Genomic DNA, 16704 nt, shown 5'->3' with positions numbered 1-16704 from the left:
AAATAAGATACATAAAAAATATTTGACAATAACGCCAATAGTTTTATTCAGGCTGAGTAATTTATTCACAGTTTTGCCACATTAACCAACTTCACAATAATTACATCAGTGTAGAAGAAACTGTATAAAGACATTATTGCAATGAAAACCCTGGCTTGCCCTTTTTTCCCCCATTAATTATCTACATAGTTTCCATGTAGATAATTAACAGTGCATCCTATGAATCTTACTTTTTATCTCCAAGATAATAAATGTTTGAAAGAAATGCATATGGTGGCTGATGACTTAATTATTGTGCTGAGTTTATCCTCTGAAAAGTTAAGATTCAATGAATAACTTCACATATTCCAGGGAGTCATAATATTGATGGCATTTTATCTTTACACCTTCATCTTTGCTATTTTATATGCTAAAATAGCATAGCCTATCTAAAAGATATAAAACCCACCCACAGAAAATTAAATTGAGTTCATTATCATGTCGTGTCTTTCGTCTCCTTACTTTTTCACAAGATATAGAAAATGAAGCCATTGCAAATTTCTGGTGACACAAAGGATACAATCGTCTTGAGGTATGAAATACAAATGTGTTTTCCCTTGACGACATAGGTTTATTTTTACAGGAACATAGTTCAGGTGCTACAACATACATTTTAAACAAGTTTGGAATGTTATCGACTTCAACCCTTTCCTTCCTATTCAAATGTTAAAAAAAAAAAAAAAAAAAACGAAACATGATATGGGTCTAATTTATGGCAGCCTTCATTGTTTCAAAACCCTTCTCCAGACTTGACAAACTCCTTTTATCAAAGTCAACAAACATCAGATATTTAGATATTTTCACAGAGTGTTTGGACTTCCTCTCTGGATGGAGACCCTCCTGGCTCTGCTCCTGTCAGCACCACAACCTTCCTGTCACCTTAGGGTTAGGGTTATGTTACACTCATCTGTCTTCCCCTGTTTCCACGTCCCCTGTCCCTCGTTTCCTTTCTAGCCCCCGGCCACAACGCCGTCAGAAGTGTCCTCAAACCGTTTGTGCGAGTCTGGCGCGAGTGAGATGCCATACTGAAGAGCAGAAGTTGTACTGACATTTAGTGCCAGGCCAGCTCAGTCAGTGTCCACCATGTAGAGTAATGCCATCCAATCAGGATATTTTTTCACAGTGTAATTTACAAGGACTCGCACACCCTTTTCCTATTTTGCCGCTCCCTTCTGTTCCTCTGCATCTTTTCTCTGCTGTTAGTCTGAAATCCCTCATAGTAATGTCACCTCAGTCTTTAGGTCAATTCAGCCACATTCAGTTAAGGCTACTTCATAAATTACTAAGAGCAAGTTTCAGGCATGCATATTCATCCACACATGATCATCATTGTGTGGTGTGTTCACCACACATAGTAAGCTCCGGATGGACCAAAGAAAACATGGTAGTGAGGTGGAACAACAATGTAAAAAAAAAAAAAAAAAAAAAAATCCATCTCACTAGACACAAGTCTCATATAAATGCTTGAAATCTTGTTTTTTTTTTTTTTAAACAAGAGGGAATGAGATCTGCCAGTGGAATGAGATAATCCCACTTGTTTTCAAATCAGTTTGACAGATTCTTTTCATTTTGTTTGAGGAAAAACAAGGTTTTAAGTTTTGAGTACAAGACCAAATGACTTGTTGAGATGGAGATGTTTTCGCAGTGAAGACGTTCAAAATGGGACGGGTGCTTGGCAGTCAAGCGTGCAATCTGAATTTGGCAACCTGTATCCCCATGGTAGTGTAAGAAAATGTTTGCTCATAGTTTTCTCCACCCAATGCTGTTTATTATTCACAGTGAATCGGTTACACTTTTATTCATTTCATTAACTCCATCATTGGGAACAGGAAACAGAAAACAAACATTTTACTTCTTTCCCTACTTTGATTGTTGTTTTTCTACCCATCTCCTAACACCTCTGTTTTCTTGTTTTCTTTCTTTTAGCTGCCTCGTCATATTCACGGAAGGGAAGAGCCTTCACCGGTGTTTTTGCTGGCTTGCCTGAAGTCCTGGCATATAACAATCAACCTGTACAAGTTCAATACGACCACCAGGAAGTTCTTGATGGCGAAGAAGACCAGCATCTGGTGGAAGACATCGAAGCAGGTCATGACCGTGAGCCGGACCACCAGGAAAGGCCCGTCCTGGATGAAGAGGGACTCGACGATAGCCCACATGTCCGACCTGTGTTTCGTGAACAGGGAGACCTTCTGGCTGCCAGGTTCGCCCTCGCTCTCTGGCTTGGAGTTCGACACTGTTGGATAGGAAGAGGCGAGAGGGGAGAAACCTGAATTGTATGAAAAAATTTCTTTGTAGCTCCACTTTAAACAATTTTCGTCTTCTCAAAAATATTCTATGCTTCTTGTATCAACTGGGTAAACGCCATGACTGTGGGAACAATGAAACTCATTTCAAAAATCCATAATCGACTATCTGAAAATAATGCCCTCCCTTTTCAGATGCTAACTACCTGACAGCAATATAAGCACACAGGGAAGTGCACCGGTGCCACATCGAATCAGCCGCTGCTTACACAAGCGTGTTTGCAGGAAGTGATCACATGCTTGAAAACTAAGCACTTTGCATTCTAGCTAAGTGTCCTAATGCACTCTGACTTTGACATTACATTTGAAAACAGTTTTTAACAGGAGTTTAAATGTCCATTTGGAAAGTACAATAACAACGGCGATCACTAACAGGGCGTGTCCTTTCCAAGAACAAACAACTGTTGCTCCAGATCATATTTTAATGATCCCAAGTGCCTATCATGTTTTTACTATTCTCTCTCTCTCTTTCTCTCTTTCTTTTTCTTTCTTTCTCTCTTGTTACTGTTTCTCATCTTCTTTTAATTCATATCTGTAACCAGAGTAAGGTGAGTTAACGTTTCTGAAATCCTGTCCCCAGTTTCCCTGCCTCTGGATTTCTTTTGTGTCCACAGTGCATTAAGTTTCAGAAGGATTCCTCCTAACTGATAATTTCCTCTTCACTGTTGATGGCTTCCCTTATCAGCCAAGAAAAGAGGCTGTAGGTCCTCATCTATTTATATGGCAGCCAGACGGAGCTGCATTTCTTCTCAAAGTGTCAGCTTTTGACTACTTCTTTAGTGTTTTGCCGTTCTTGGCTTCAGTGACTTCCTGTTGAGGGTTTATTGAAAACAGATTTTTAGGTTAATGATTGGACAAAGGGGGAGACAGGAGAGCAAATGATATCAGCTCAGATGGTTTTCATTGTTTACATAGAGCTTTGGCTGGGATGCTGCTGACTTTTCTAATGTTTTTGCCAATTTCTAAACACATTGTTTAAATTGTCCCACAGTTGGGTAAAGGTTATGTACAACAACACATGGCTCTAGCTGCTTTAGGACTTAAATCGACAGTGAATGCACATACACACACACTCACACATGCACACACACACTCTGACCTCCCAGATGCAGGGGGAACTGTAACATGCTCCAGGTCCATACAGCTAAGATGATGTAAACCAGCTCATGACTGCTCTCTCTGGAAAAGACAGATGGAAAACGGAGTGAGATGCAGTCCTGTTGGTTTCCATGAAGCATCAAGGTTTTTTTTTTTTCAGCGTTTTTTTTCTTGCCCGCTAGGAGGGTTAAGTCGGGGGCTGTCTTCCTGTTTATTATACACTTGTGGGCATGTAGAGCCTTTTGAGACTGCAAACAGTGATACTGGGCTTTAAATAAACTTGAACTTGAAGGGTTGAAGCTTAGTTCAGTGCTGACAGTGAGTTTATAACATGTCAACACAGTATCAGCAATACTATACGATTTTGGGACAAAGAGGTAACTCAAACTTGATCTCAAAAACTTAACGTGCATGCATGTGTGTGTTCTATTAATCAAACATTTGTCAAATACCACAATTAGGCACCATCCACACAGAGATGATATTTTTGACAGCGCAACATTTTCACTCCATTTCAACCTTCTGTCCACACAAAAACTGCATTTTTAGTCACCAATTCTTGAATGGAATTTTTTGAAAATGCGTTATTGTCAAAATACGTTTTCCTGTTTGTGGACAGGATAAAATCAAACAATTTAAAATGCGACTTTCCTTCTTTGAGCATGCTCCCAGCGGGGATGCTGAGCACACACAGGCACAGCTTTGATCATGCAGTTATTTTCAACAACTTGTATTCATTTGTGACTTTTAGGAGGAGCTCAACATCCTCCAACGCCCACAGAAACCACTGTTATCATTCAATTTCATTTTCCTTACAGTTTTGGATGTTGTTAAGGCGTGTATAATCATATTTACACTTGCATTTGTAGTTCTCTAGGATGCCAGCATAACGCCCCAGTCACTCTTTGGCTTCTTTGTGCAAGCTCATATTGTAATAAATAAAATTGTATTTTCAAAGACAATCCATCTCGGTGTGGATGTGGCTTTATATGCATGTTAAGAACTAAATCCTGACCCACTGCAGCACACCTGAAAAGCTCACAAACACTATACAGCTCAGCGTAACATCATCGATCACCCACTTGACATCTGACAGCGTCTCGCTAGTAAACTCCAGGATGTCCGCTGCTGTGCCAACAAAAATGAGGAGGAGCTGAGAAAGCTCGTCACGAGTGACTCCGCCTCCTAAAGGAAGGAGCCATTTCCCCAGAATGAGCAGGATGAGCAGGATCTGATGGAGAGCCAGGATCCAGTCGTTGGGACAGACCGTTGACAACACCTTCTCAAAACTCTGGAGGAAGAAGAGATCAAATAGCTAGTTTGTGTTTAGAGACAAAATCCTCGAAGTTTTGCTTGATATAAGTCCCAGAAAAAAACTATGGCAGTCTGTCTTTGAATGAAGCAATATAATTCATTATTGAGCAAAGACAACTAAACAGACCAACACCTATCAGACCCTGAAGAAGACAAAGAGTCAATACACGTTGATCTGTTTAGCTGCCTTGCTCAAGTAATAAATTATATTGCTTCATTCAAAGACAGAGGGCCTTAGTATTTTTTCCAGGCTTGTCTACATCACCCAATGCCTCATATCACGCAAGACTTCCAGGATATTGTCTCTTAGTGGACCTTCATCTATTCCATGAAAGAGCACCTGTCATATGAGCCATTATAGCCATGCAGTGCATCCTTCTCCCTTTGTAAACTGCTATTTTGTATTTCACAGATTAACTTAGAGTCACAGCACAATAGCATTTTGAGAGCATTTTTTTGGCTTTAATTTGATGCATTTCCTGTTAAAACAGGATTTTGGCGTAGCACTGAACATGTAAAGGCATCTTTCCAAGCAGTAAACCAATAGGGGATCAGCTAGAGAGAGAAAGGCAGTTTTATTTCATAGGAGGGACGTGACTATTAAAAAATGTGATGATGATGATGATGCAGTGTGTGTAGAAGTAATGGGATTAGAAAGAAAGAAAGAAAGAAAGAAAGAAAGAAAGAAAGAAAGAAAGAAAGAAAGAAAAAGAAAGAAAGAAAGACAATGTAAAAGTTTCTTTTCTCCATTGTTACATGTGAAAAATAAAGCATGGCAAATCAGAAATTTTACATAGTGCACTAAAATGCCTGCCAGCATTTTGGTGTGTCGTGAGAAAGAAGCTAGAAATTTGTCATGAATATCAGGGGAGGCTCAAATTTCTAACTTGGGCCAGTGGGCTGAAAAACAAGATAAAGAAAAGTCCTGTTTGATTCAGTGTTAAAATCTTGTTTCTCTTAAAACAAGTGAAAATTTTGCTAGTGGGATGAGATGATCCCATATGTTTCCAACACCAATCAACTGGGTGCCAGATTTTTCTTGAATCAAGCAGCATTTTGTTGAAACTAGTGGGCTGTACTGCCTTGTTTCATCAGTTATACTTGTTCCCATTCCTGAAACAACTGACTTGTTTTAAGAAAAACAATATTTTTACACAGAATATTCTAAATGTCTTGTTAAAAGGACAATTTTTCCAGTATAAAGTAAGTATGTGACAACTATGTGTGTAAAACTATGAATTACTGAGAATTTTGAGGCTAGTGACACAGATACGTGGGCTGCATTTTTGCCAGATTCAAATCAGATATTACTCATCATTAAAAAAAGAAAACAACAACAGTTCACACACTGTGCACTTGCTTCACCAGTATGTATCTGCTGCAATGCCAGTTACAAGAAATCAGACCAGAAATCACTTCCTTGCTCTTAGTTCTTCTTTCTTGTTCATTTTTGTTCCTTATATAACAATAGGAGCAATAAGATGTAATTTTGTGTGCTGCTGCTTTAAAAACAATTCTTTTACCCATTTAGAGCTGTATATTAGGCAGTGTTTCTCTTGATCAGTGAAGATGTGACTAAAGTTTCAGCCTACCTTCAGGTGGTCTTGGTAGGTGAGGTTACTGGCAGTCCCGTTAGGATTTATCACTCCACGCACCAAAGCGTCAAACTGCTTACACTAAAATGAGGAAATGACATGTGAATCAGCAAATATTTGTGAATTTGACAGATTGATTGTGGTTAGATCTTGGCTAAATCTCAACCCTCTACTACACAGCGTGCCTTTCAGGAAACAGAAAGCCGTTTACCCCCCACAGCCCCAAATAATATCTTATTTTACTTTTCACATGTAGTAATGTTTAATAGCATATTTGAGAACAAGCCAGTCAGGTGCTGTAGGGATATGATTACTAATAATAAGGTACTAATAATTGCACTATAAAAAAAGATCTCATGTGCATGAACCACTCAAGATGCAGAATGGATACATTTTAATTAGTTTGTTTTGTAACTTATATGTTAGTAAAGAGTTATTTTGTTGTGTCAGGGGTACACTGCAGCTATGGCTACTTTTCAGGGCGTTACCATGCTCAGTTCAGAACTGCTGGTTTCATGTAGCACTGATCTTTTTTTTTTTTTCTCTCAGTCTATGATCTGGTTGTCACATGAAGTGGACATAAACCTGCTCTATGGTAGAAAGGAGCCTGATCAGGCTGTCAGCCTTTATATATTCAGAACATAGAGCTGGACAGTGCAAATGAGATACGTTCTAAGAAAATGTATGAATGTTTGAATGTATGAAGTTTCTACTTTTTTCATCAACTAAATGTTAAAGATAAATATAATTTCCCCCCAGTAAAATTATTTGGGGGTGCTGGGATGCACAAGTTAAAAAAAAAAAAAAAAAAAAAAAGAATATATACATGTATACATGCACATGTACATGTATGCATATAATATATATATATATATATATATATATATATATATATATACGAATATATGTGCATATAGTTATAAAAAGATTATTTTAAGGTTTTAATGATTTTAAGGTGCAGAGGAGGGTTAAACTTCCAAAGTGCCAATGTGGGATAAGTATTTGACTGACTGAACATATGAGACAGTTCAGGTTTTGCAGTGCTGATCTACCACAAACAGTGACTAAGCATTACAGTCATTCAAACAGTCATTCTCTGACCAAAAACTTTTATGTGTCTCTGGAGTACCGGAGGGTCGGTGGTTTTGTTCAGCCGGTGGTGGAGCTCCAGGATCCAAATGGAGGGAATGATACTGATGAGAAAGAGCAGGATGGCTGGAGAGAACCTGGAAGACAATGAGCAGCACTTTATCAAAGCAGCTTCATAAAGATGTCAGAGAACTAGCATCGGAGTATGATATAAGACTGAGGTTTGCATAAAAACAACTCAGAGGATAAAAAATGACTGCACAGATTTGTGTCATACAACCTGACAGAGTGGAGAATAAACATTATAATTGTGTTGTCATTATCATTTTGCAGAAAATATTGCATGTCCATGTGATGGAGCACATCAACTAATACAGTAATGCAGAACAAAATCCCCAGTATAACAACAGTATATGACAAGCTTAATGTATTAAAAAAGGACGAGTGGGTGCCAGACCCATCATTTCATATTTTCATTCATTCTCCTGTCATATCACATTTTCATGGTATAATAAACAACAAAATCAGACGAAATTAATGCTTTTTATTACTTTACTGCAATGATCATACGTCCATCACTCCAAACAATACTTTGCATATATATATATATTTTTTTTTTAATCAGTGGTTGAACAAACAACCGTAAATATGGAGATGCGATGACAAGCGGTGATATTGTTTCACATTTGGATCAAACCAAGTTTAATTTTAGGTATGGAGGAAGACGGGTGGGGCAGATGGTTTCGTGGGATAGGGGAAGGGGTAACTCCCCCCCATCCTCACCGTCCCAAGAGTTTTAATCAAACAATAGCAGTGGGACAAGCCGGACACGGACTAGGGTGGCGGGGGTGGGATTAAGGCGGGTATCCAGTAATGTGAAAAACAAAATCAACAAACATATAATTTTATTTTGCAAGGGAAAACAGTCCAAATTAGTCTGTCATTAGTATTTAAAGGGCTTGTCCGCTAGGCTACATCTTATTTTTGTGATGCGCTGCTCTGCACAATAATAGTCACTTAAATATGCATCTTACCATTTGTAATCTTGTCCTTTTCGCCGCTTCAGGGTAATGATCATCTCAACGACAAGAGGCAGGAAAAGAAAGGTCAGATACCAGTACCTAAGGTCATTCTTCACACTGGTCACCCTCCAGACCCCTATCAGTGAGATGAGGATGAACAGCGCTCTCGTTATAACCGCACATATAAAGTTGAACAGGAAAATCATTATAGGCTGTTTGCTGTCCCGTTATTCGTGCACGTCCAAATCCCAGCTGCCTCCGAGCACTGCCTCCGCTGCACACCAAACATTGGAAGTTGTTCTTAAAGCGCCCAAAAGTTTAAGCCCCGCCTGGGAAAAGGGCCTCATCCAGTTAGAGTGGAGACGACAGTGAGGGTTATTGTTGACCGTGCTGAATAAATGGGCACGTCATAGCTACTGTAGGCTAAATCACATGACAACAACAACAACAAGCTGTTTCATGGAGCTCCTGCACTTTTATTCACTGATTAATTAATGGATGGCACAGTCGACCCACAGCACTTTCTCCAAATGCACAGGAGACGGCAGTATACCTCCGCAGCAAAACCATTACCGGCGTGGTGCTGCATTTAGGCGTCGTCGGAAATGGGATGATAACAGCTAATAGACCGTAATTACGACTTCCGTGTGTTCATGTTGAATGAAAATAGAAAATGAGACGCGAAACGTGGAGGGGAATTCATTTGCCAACCGTAAAATACTGTCCCCAGTGCAACACGTAGCCTGATGTTATTATAAGATTAAGATTCTTTAAGATTTCTTTTTACTACATTTAGGCTATTTTAGATTAGAAATCAGAAAAAGACAACCTACAACGTGTTCCTTGAGTTAAAATCATTGCACCGGATGTTTATTTGTATTTCTAAGATTTTAAATGTGTAAAAAGTAGGACTGTGTGGCATAACGGCGCACTGGGAGTGAGAAATCTTGCTTGTTTCCTACTAAAAAAATCAGATTTGAAGAGCCGAACTGTGATTTCCGACTTTTTTTTTTTTTTTTTTTTTCCCTAGCATAAAGGAAACGCAACATCAGAGTGCTGGTTATGTCTTGCAAACCTAAAAAGTCAGGATTCTTGGCTGTGCTCAAGTCATAAGGACAGAGAAGGGGAATTTGGGGGAACCAGTCGCTGATGCAGAGCGTATGTGGACTGCTGGTTTGATGTGTCAGAAAAAAAAAAAAAAAAACAAAAAAACAAAAAAAAAACTAACAAATGAACTGTGGAGGTTAATGGACCATTACACAGCAAAATTTCCAGAGTTCATAAGGGCTGATTTTTTTTTCAGTGACAATCATTTGGACTTGACAGATGTGTTTAAGGGAATAGAAGGCCCGATGAAGCTCAGTAGGAGGTTTTCAAAACCACCTCAAAACAGTAAATTGCAAAACCTGACGTGGGTTGATATAAGAGATTTTTACGGACAGTGACACTAACAGGCTGGGTTTTTCCCGACAGAAAACTGAGATTATTCATCGTTAAAAGAAAAATTCACACACTGTGATGCCTCCATACAGCTGCTTTATTTTTACCTCAGGATCTGCTGACTGGCACTCTACCACATGTATCTGATGCAATGCCAGTTCCAAGAAATTAGACCTCCTTGCTTTTAGGACTCCTTGCTTTTAGTTCTTCTTTCTTATTCTTTTTCATAATTTATGTAAAAGCAGATGACCTAAGAAATAGTAAGATGGGTTTTTTTCCCCATTTCTATTAATATTAAATAATATTGATATAGATGCTGCTGCCATTCTTTTACCTATTTGAAGGTGTGTAACCAAGGGGTGTTTTCTTCAGTCATCATGAAAGAGAATACAGAGCTTAAATGCACTGCTGTTGTTTGTTGTGTAAAAATATGAATAATAATGAATGAACTTTGTACTGTGGAGTAGCCAAACAGTCCCAAGATATTTAATGCAGCAAAGGAGGTCAAATTCTGCATATAGAGTGTACAGTGGGCTTGAACTACATGCTTATAATAGACTGACAATTATGACATGTAGCCTATAAATATATGACATGCAGAATAGACTGACACTATTACTATACTGTTATACATGTTCTTACAATTTTATTGTCAGTTGAAGGGTGATAAAAGTAAAAATGCAGGTATATGTAACAATAAAACATGTAAATTTACAAACCATTAACCATTCTTCAGCATGAGGCTTCAGTTCAAGCTGTCCAATAGAAAACCGTCATCGCTGCTTTTTTGTTATATCTTATTCAAATGCAGTATATATAACACTATCCCATATATCTTATCTCACCATGCAGGGAAATTATACATCATATCTAAGTCCACACCAGCTTGCTACATTTAAAATAGTAATGCCTGTGCATAGGGACATATGCACACACACACACACACACACACACACACAGTGTAGTGGTGTGTGTGTTTCTGCCCTAGTTGGCTGCGTGCTAGTTTCTTTGCAAATCAGCCCCTGTGTTGGCTAGCCTGCCAGCCAGCCATGATGAGGAAGAGGAAACAGTAGAAAAGCTCATGACCTTGGAAAGGAGACAGACCTTTCCTGTCTTTGTCTCAAATTGTCTGTCATCATCCCTGAGTTTAAATCACATGAAATCACAATTGGTAATGTCTGACACTGAAAAAAGTAAAGTGGCGAGTATCCGGCTGCACGCTGAAAAAGTGACATTTGTTACATTGTGCCTCAGAAAAGTTGGGTCGTGGTTTTGTGTAAACACCAGTGTATCTGTCGGCGTTTTGCTATAGTGTTTTCTTCCTGTGCCCTGGATTCCAACTTGGACTCTACTAAACAAAGAAGTGGCTCTACAACTAACTTTGGTATCAGTGTTCCTTCCTGACTACACCAATTTATAGAGGGAGAGAGAGAGAGAGAGAGACGACAGAGCAATAAAGGGATACAATTCCTCTGTACATTGAGATAAACGTTTTGTCCGGTGTGTAAAAGTGCTGCTGAATGTGTGCAGGTTACACTGCAGGAGATGCCCAAGAGGGGCTAGTCACTGATCAGAGAGCAGTGATTCACCCAATACTGCCACTTTAATCTGCTCGGGTAGAGTACTGCTGCTTGCTGTGTCAGCAAAAAAAAAACAAAAAAAAAAAAACAACTCCTTGGCACTGTGGAAAAGTATAGAACAGAAGAGAAGAGGACAATACAATAGAAAAGAATAGAGCAGAGCTGAACAGTATAGTCACTAGCACAAGCCACAGTGCAACCACTGAATTTGAATTTTGTTGTGTATATATATATGTATGTATGTGTGTGTGTATATACACACACACACACACACACACACACACACACACACATACATATACACACACATATACACATATACACACACACACATATACACACACATGTATATATATATATATACATATGTGTGTGTGCGTGTGTGTGTGTGTGTATATATATATATATATATATATGTGTGTGTGTGTGTGTGTGTGTGTGTATATATATATATATATATATAAATTTGAATTTTAATCACTTAGAAGGGCTTAGAAAAGCCCTTCTAGGGACGGGTGTTGCAGATCAGCTGTTTTCAGTTTGTCTATGTACACTGTATTAGTCCCTACCACATATACCATAAATAAATAAATATGCGGTTATTGGCCCTTTATCAGATGCTGGATATCACCTAGTCAGCATTGTCCCCATCCTATGTCTGATAAGAGATCGCGCTCGGATTATGGTTTCATAAAAGCAATCTGTAATGAAACTTGTTTAATTGCGAAATTCAACTATATTCTGTGTAAATTCATTCTTCCTTTAAAGGCTAATTTAAACCCAGCGGTTCCCTTACAGCTCAGTAGATGGAGTGGACCAGCTTGTCTTTAAGAGCTGTTAACCCGTTTGAAACGATTCCATTGGTAAGGGTTTCAATGGGAGTTTTAGTATGACATGGATTTAAAGCTGTTTCAGAGGCTCTTGCACCGTGACAAAGGTAAAATTCAAGGAGAAACAGTAAATCCGAAATACTAAAGATAGCGTATCAACACAATACATGTACTCCTGGTGACGAAATTAACTATATAAGTCTTGATAAAACCCTTTATTCAACCCGATTGTAATCCTCTTAAAATGCCTCTTTAATGAAGAAGAATGTCACACCTCTCTACTTTTGCGCTTTAAAGGACAAACTGCGGTCCTTATTGTCATTTGTAACACATCCATGCTTTATAACTAGTGTAATAACTCAAATATTATGCTACACTGGCAGTTACCCTCAGTTACCCTGTGTAGTGCTGCATCATTTTCACCAACTCTATGTCATTACTGCTATAATCCAACAGGTGGCACTCAATACCACAGTTTCCAGGCACAGAACTGAGCCGCAACAAAATACAGCATTAACACAAAGGTGAAGAGGCTGATAAATGTTACACCTGAGTCAACCTGACATTTATGCTAATGCCCAAAAGCCTCAGCACAAACAGGAGGGGGAAAGTCTGCTGAGCCCTGTTCAGAATTAGCAGCTATTGCATCACGCCTGTGTCAATTTATTTTTGGAGGTGAAAAATTATTTTGTTCAGATGTAACAATTCAGCGCTTGTAACTCACATTTTCCAAAGGGAGAGTTTTCTATTTCCAGCACAAATTGGCGTGATGGCTATCTTGATAATGGGAAATCAGTGGATCCATGTTTCCTTTGTTTATTCATTTTGTTTCATGGCAGATGACACAGAATGAAAACCACGCCACAGACAACAGGCATGGTTTCTTTAAACGGCGCAGGTCACGGGTGAAGCAGGTGGTTAAATGGCCATGTAGCTCTGGCCTTGATTCTCTCTCTCTCTCTCCCTCCGTTTCAAAACACTGTTTCAACTTCAGGCCCTGCAGAGTCACACATGTCAGGCATTTGCATGGGAGAAATTGGACTTAAATGGGTAACACATGACTCATTCTGTCTCAGCCCAACAGCTGCAAAAGGCCAAGCAGTTATTGGACAAATATGATTCGCCTCAGAGCAGAGAGAGAGAGCCTCTTCAAAGCTTTTCCAGTGTGGAATTTTTGACGTAAGCTGAAAAATAAAGAGATATTGAAAGGGATTTAGTGTGAAACATATTGTGTTACAGTTAAACCATATCATGAGTATTCATTTTCCTTTCACTTGCTGGATTTTTTATGACCTTAACTTGACAACTGTTATGAATTCTGCATTAGCAATCAAAACAAAAGACTATTATGCAGTGCAGGGCTGGGCCCCGGTTGCTACTTGGCTCATATTCCCTGTACAGTAAACAGCCCACAGATGTTTTACATTGATATTAACAACCTTAATTTGCCCTATGTAGAAAAAGGCCAAGCATAGCATAGGGATTAAGTTCTCAGCCATGTATCACACACAGCACAGACAGCAATCTCATTTAGCTTGAGTGAAGTTTACAGTGAGTGGGTTTTGCATAGGTCATTAGCTGTCTCAAAATACCCCCCTGTCACCATAGCAACTTCAAGTGACTCCTAAATTGCCTTATAAAATGAGATAAATTATTAATGCTGAGAGTTTTTTTTTTTTTAAATGTGTGCTCAGGGCTGAGCTCTGAACAAAATACTGTATTTCTCTCTCTGCTGCCACCGCAGCTGTAATGGAACAATTCAGCACTTGTCAGTCATGTTTCAAAACTTGTCTTTTGTCTCCGTTCCTGGTGAATACGTCTGTTTCTGCGCCCTGATTTGTAGACAGATCAGAGGGATTACACAGATTACGACAGTATTGCACACATGACAGCATACAACCTAACCCTTCATACAAATAGAATACTTGGCGACAAAAACGAGCACCCTAAAATGGCAACACTATATTTTCTTATTCATATACAGGTATTTGATATATTCATAACATAGCGTTCTCAACCCAGATAGGAGGTTGACATGGATCAGTGAATAATCTGATCATAGATGGCTGCTGACATTTATGCCTGTTTTATAACAATCCAGTATTTGATGGAAAATGCAGCGGTAATGCATTATACAGATGGTAAATGCTGAGGTCACTGTCCTCGGTGACTTCATAGTCAGTGTTAGTTTGACCGCTGGGTGTAATAACCTGACTGATGTTTGAAATGCACCGTACAAATCGGAAAATGCTGAGGACAGGTTCTACATTGATGTATTCCTCAGATGTGGGGGTGATGCTGTGACCTCTTTGCTTCGAAAATGCAGGCTTTTTAGATTCAATGGTGCTCGCCTCACTCCCTGCACTGAAAACATCCATAACTCACAGGCAGCTGTAACTCAGCCTAACAAAATGCCTTTTCAATCACCCTCATTTTTTATAGTTATACCCATCAGACATTTACATAAATACATTATTCATAGCTCTAATCCTGGTTTCAGATGGGGAGATATAAAGTGTGACTGTGTGTATGTGCTTGCATGTGTGTGTGTTTGTGTGCATGTCCTGATGTGTATGCAGATGGCAGGGGAATGAAGCAGCCCGTTTTGTTTGTGGTTTGCACATTTCTGATTCAGCTGAGCACTCTCCATCAATGAGACAAATTTGCATTTGCTGCGGCAGTAATAACCTAAAACCCATAGTGATGTTAACACTTGTATACACTTGAATTCACGTTACCCTGCCGCATGATTACATTTGTGTGACGCTTAATAAAATGACTCACTTGACATTATCAAACAATTCAGCTGTAATAGTGGCCCATGAATGTGAAATTGCGTTTTGCAGGCAATTAGTTCATTGTTATGGCAGGCATTCAGACTGGGCCAACCAGTGTTTGCCTTATGAATTATGACTAACACGCATACAAATATATGACATTAGCGTGCTCAATGGCCACAGCCAAGAATGGATAAAATAATGGCTCTGTTGGAAAATGAGGCTGCTCAGTTGTTGAAAATTGTAATTGAAAAGGTGGATCCAGAAACAATAAATTATGCATGAAATGTGATGTTGAATCAGGAAAAATGAGGATGGCAAGTATGAAAAATAAGTAAGATTTAAGATAAGAACAAGAAAGAGTAATTTGAAATTTATAAAGTTTCCAGAGGCTATATTCTCTACTGTGAATTCAGCGAAGAGGCAGCGTTAACTGCACACATGCAGTAGACTTTGATATTTCAGAGATGACAGTCACTTTGATACTGTGAAGATATCACAGTGACTGACGTCTATACGAGCCACGTCAGTTCATATTCAGCCAACACTGGATGACACCCTCTAATATTCATAGAAACAATTTCCTCAAACTCCCTTATATCTAACCTAAATCCTAAATAAAACTGCTCCTGTTAATAAAGTAATTGGATTTTTTTTTTCCCCTCTGTGCATGTGCTGCAGTCCACACTGCAGCCAGACTCACGTGTGATTGAATTGGGGAAACGTAAGACTGTGTTGTAATGAGTCGCAGAGGCTAAAATTAGCCCAGTAGCATTACTCAGATCTCCTGTTACCTTTCCTAAAGTCATCCTGCAGACGGGGCCATTGTCATGTGATTGTGCCGGCACAAAGATGCAGGTGTAAAGTTACTATTGAAACGTGTGCCTGTGAACAAATTTACTTGATGGATTTTTAATGGCCCAGGGCTTTCCATTGATGATAGATGGATATCCACTGGGTAATGCATTTGTGCATGTGGAATGAGTAGGAGATAGAGTGTAACTGTGTTGCCCTCATTTCTCTGACACTTCCCCTTGCTTATAGTTCCCTGTAGATATAAAGCCTGGCGGTGCTGTTAGAAATGTTGAACATCGATACCTGTATTGGATATTCCAATATTGAATCAAGGTCTTATAGGCCTACTAAATGAAAAGTGATCAATTTTCCTACTATATCCTAGCCCTGTTTGATTTGGCTGTATGGCATTGATTACAATTCTGACTGATTTCTACCTCAGGGCTGTATTTCAAATTTTATGAGATGACTAATTTTGGTGAATGAGAAGGCTTTACATACCATAAAGTTAATTTAAATTCCTCTCTTCAGCTGTCTGTGGGCTGGTTTTCTCCTGCCTGTGTGACGGAGGTGGTTGAATAGTTAATATCCTCTACTATTCTAACCAAAGTGGAGTTTTCTCATTAAGGCAAGTCAACATATGGTCAGAATTTCACAGTATGCTATTTTAATGGCTTTTGTATTGCTTTGCTGTGGTTGTAACCCTCACCTTAGCTCTCCGTTTTGAGGTGGCTTTCCAACCACATTTCTCGCTCCCTGCTGAGGCTGCCTCATTAAGTGGAATGTGGAACACCTGTGTTGAGAAAAAGTAAGGCTTTA

At 39.1% G+C, this 16704-nt stretch overlaps 1 protein-coding gene and 1 long non-coding RNA gene across 2 annotated transcripts; both read right to left on the bottom strand.

Moving 5' to 3' along the window:
* Positions 1–1690: 1690 nt before the first annotated feature.
* LOC115372737 (transmembrane protein 26-like) lies at positions 1691–8707 on the bottom strand. Its single transcript, XM_030070834.1, has 6 exons — positions 8476–8707; positions 7482–7578; positions 6350–6433; positions 4526–4734; positions 3445–3524; positions 1691–2275 (listed from the first exon to the last, which is right to left on the bottom strand). The coding sequence occupies exons 1-6, from the start codon at positions 8667–8669 to the stop codon at positions 1980–1982; spliced, it is 960 nt and encodes a 319-aa protein (XP_029926694.1). The 5' UTR covers positions 8670–8707; the 3' UTR covers positions 1691–1979.
* A 4272-nt stretch (positions 8708–12979) lies between these two features.
* On the bottom strand, positions 12980–16704 carry LOC115372850 (uncharacterized). Its single transcript, XR_003929484.1, has 3 exons — positions 16595–16704; positions 16387–16442; positions 12980–13497 (listed from the first exon to the last, which is right to left on the bottom strand). It is a non-coding gene; the product is annotated as an uncharacterized LOC115372850 (long non-coding RNA).

This window comes from Myripristis murdjan, chromosome 15 (assembly GCF_902150065.1).
Source record: "Myripristis murdjan chromosome 15, fMyrMur1.1, whole genome shotgun sequence".
Taxonomy (NCBI): Eukaryota; Metazoa; Chordata; class Actinopteri; order Holocentriformes; family Holocentridae; genus Myripristis; species Myripristis murdjan.
Note: the sequence above shows the minus strand (reverse complement) of the source record. Positions and strands in the feature narration are given on the sequence as shown.

What these genes read in the sequence shown, in the direction of transcription:
- LOC115372737 (XM_030070834.1), bottom strand. Translation starts at nt 8,669, where the DNA reads ATGATTTTCCTGTTCAACTTTATATGTGCGGTTATAACGAGAGCGCTG. An exon ending in ACAAAACCACCGACCCTCCG is followed by an intron (nt 6,434 to 7,481) that starts GTACTCCAGAGA and finishes TCCTCATTTTAG; the next exon opens with TGTAAGCAGTTTGACGCTTT. An exon ending in GTTCCCCCTGCATCTGGGAG is followed by an intron (nt 2,276 to 3,444) that starts GTCAGAGTGTGT and finishes CCTATCCAACAG; the next exon opens with TGTCGAACTCCAAGCCAGAG.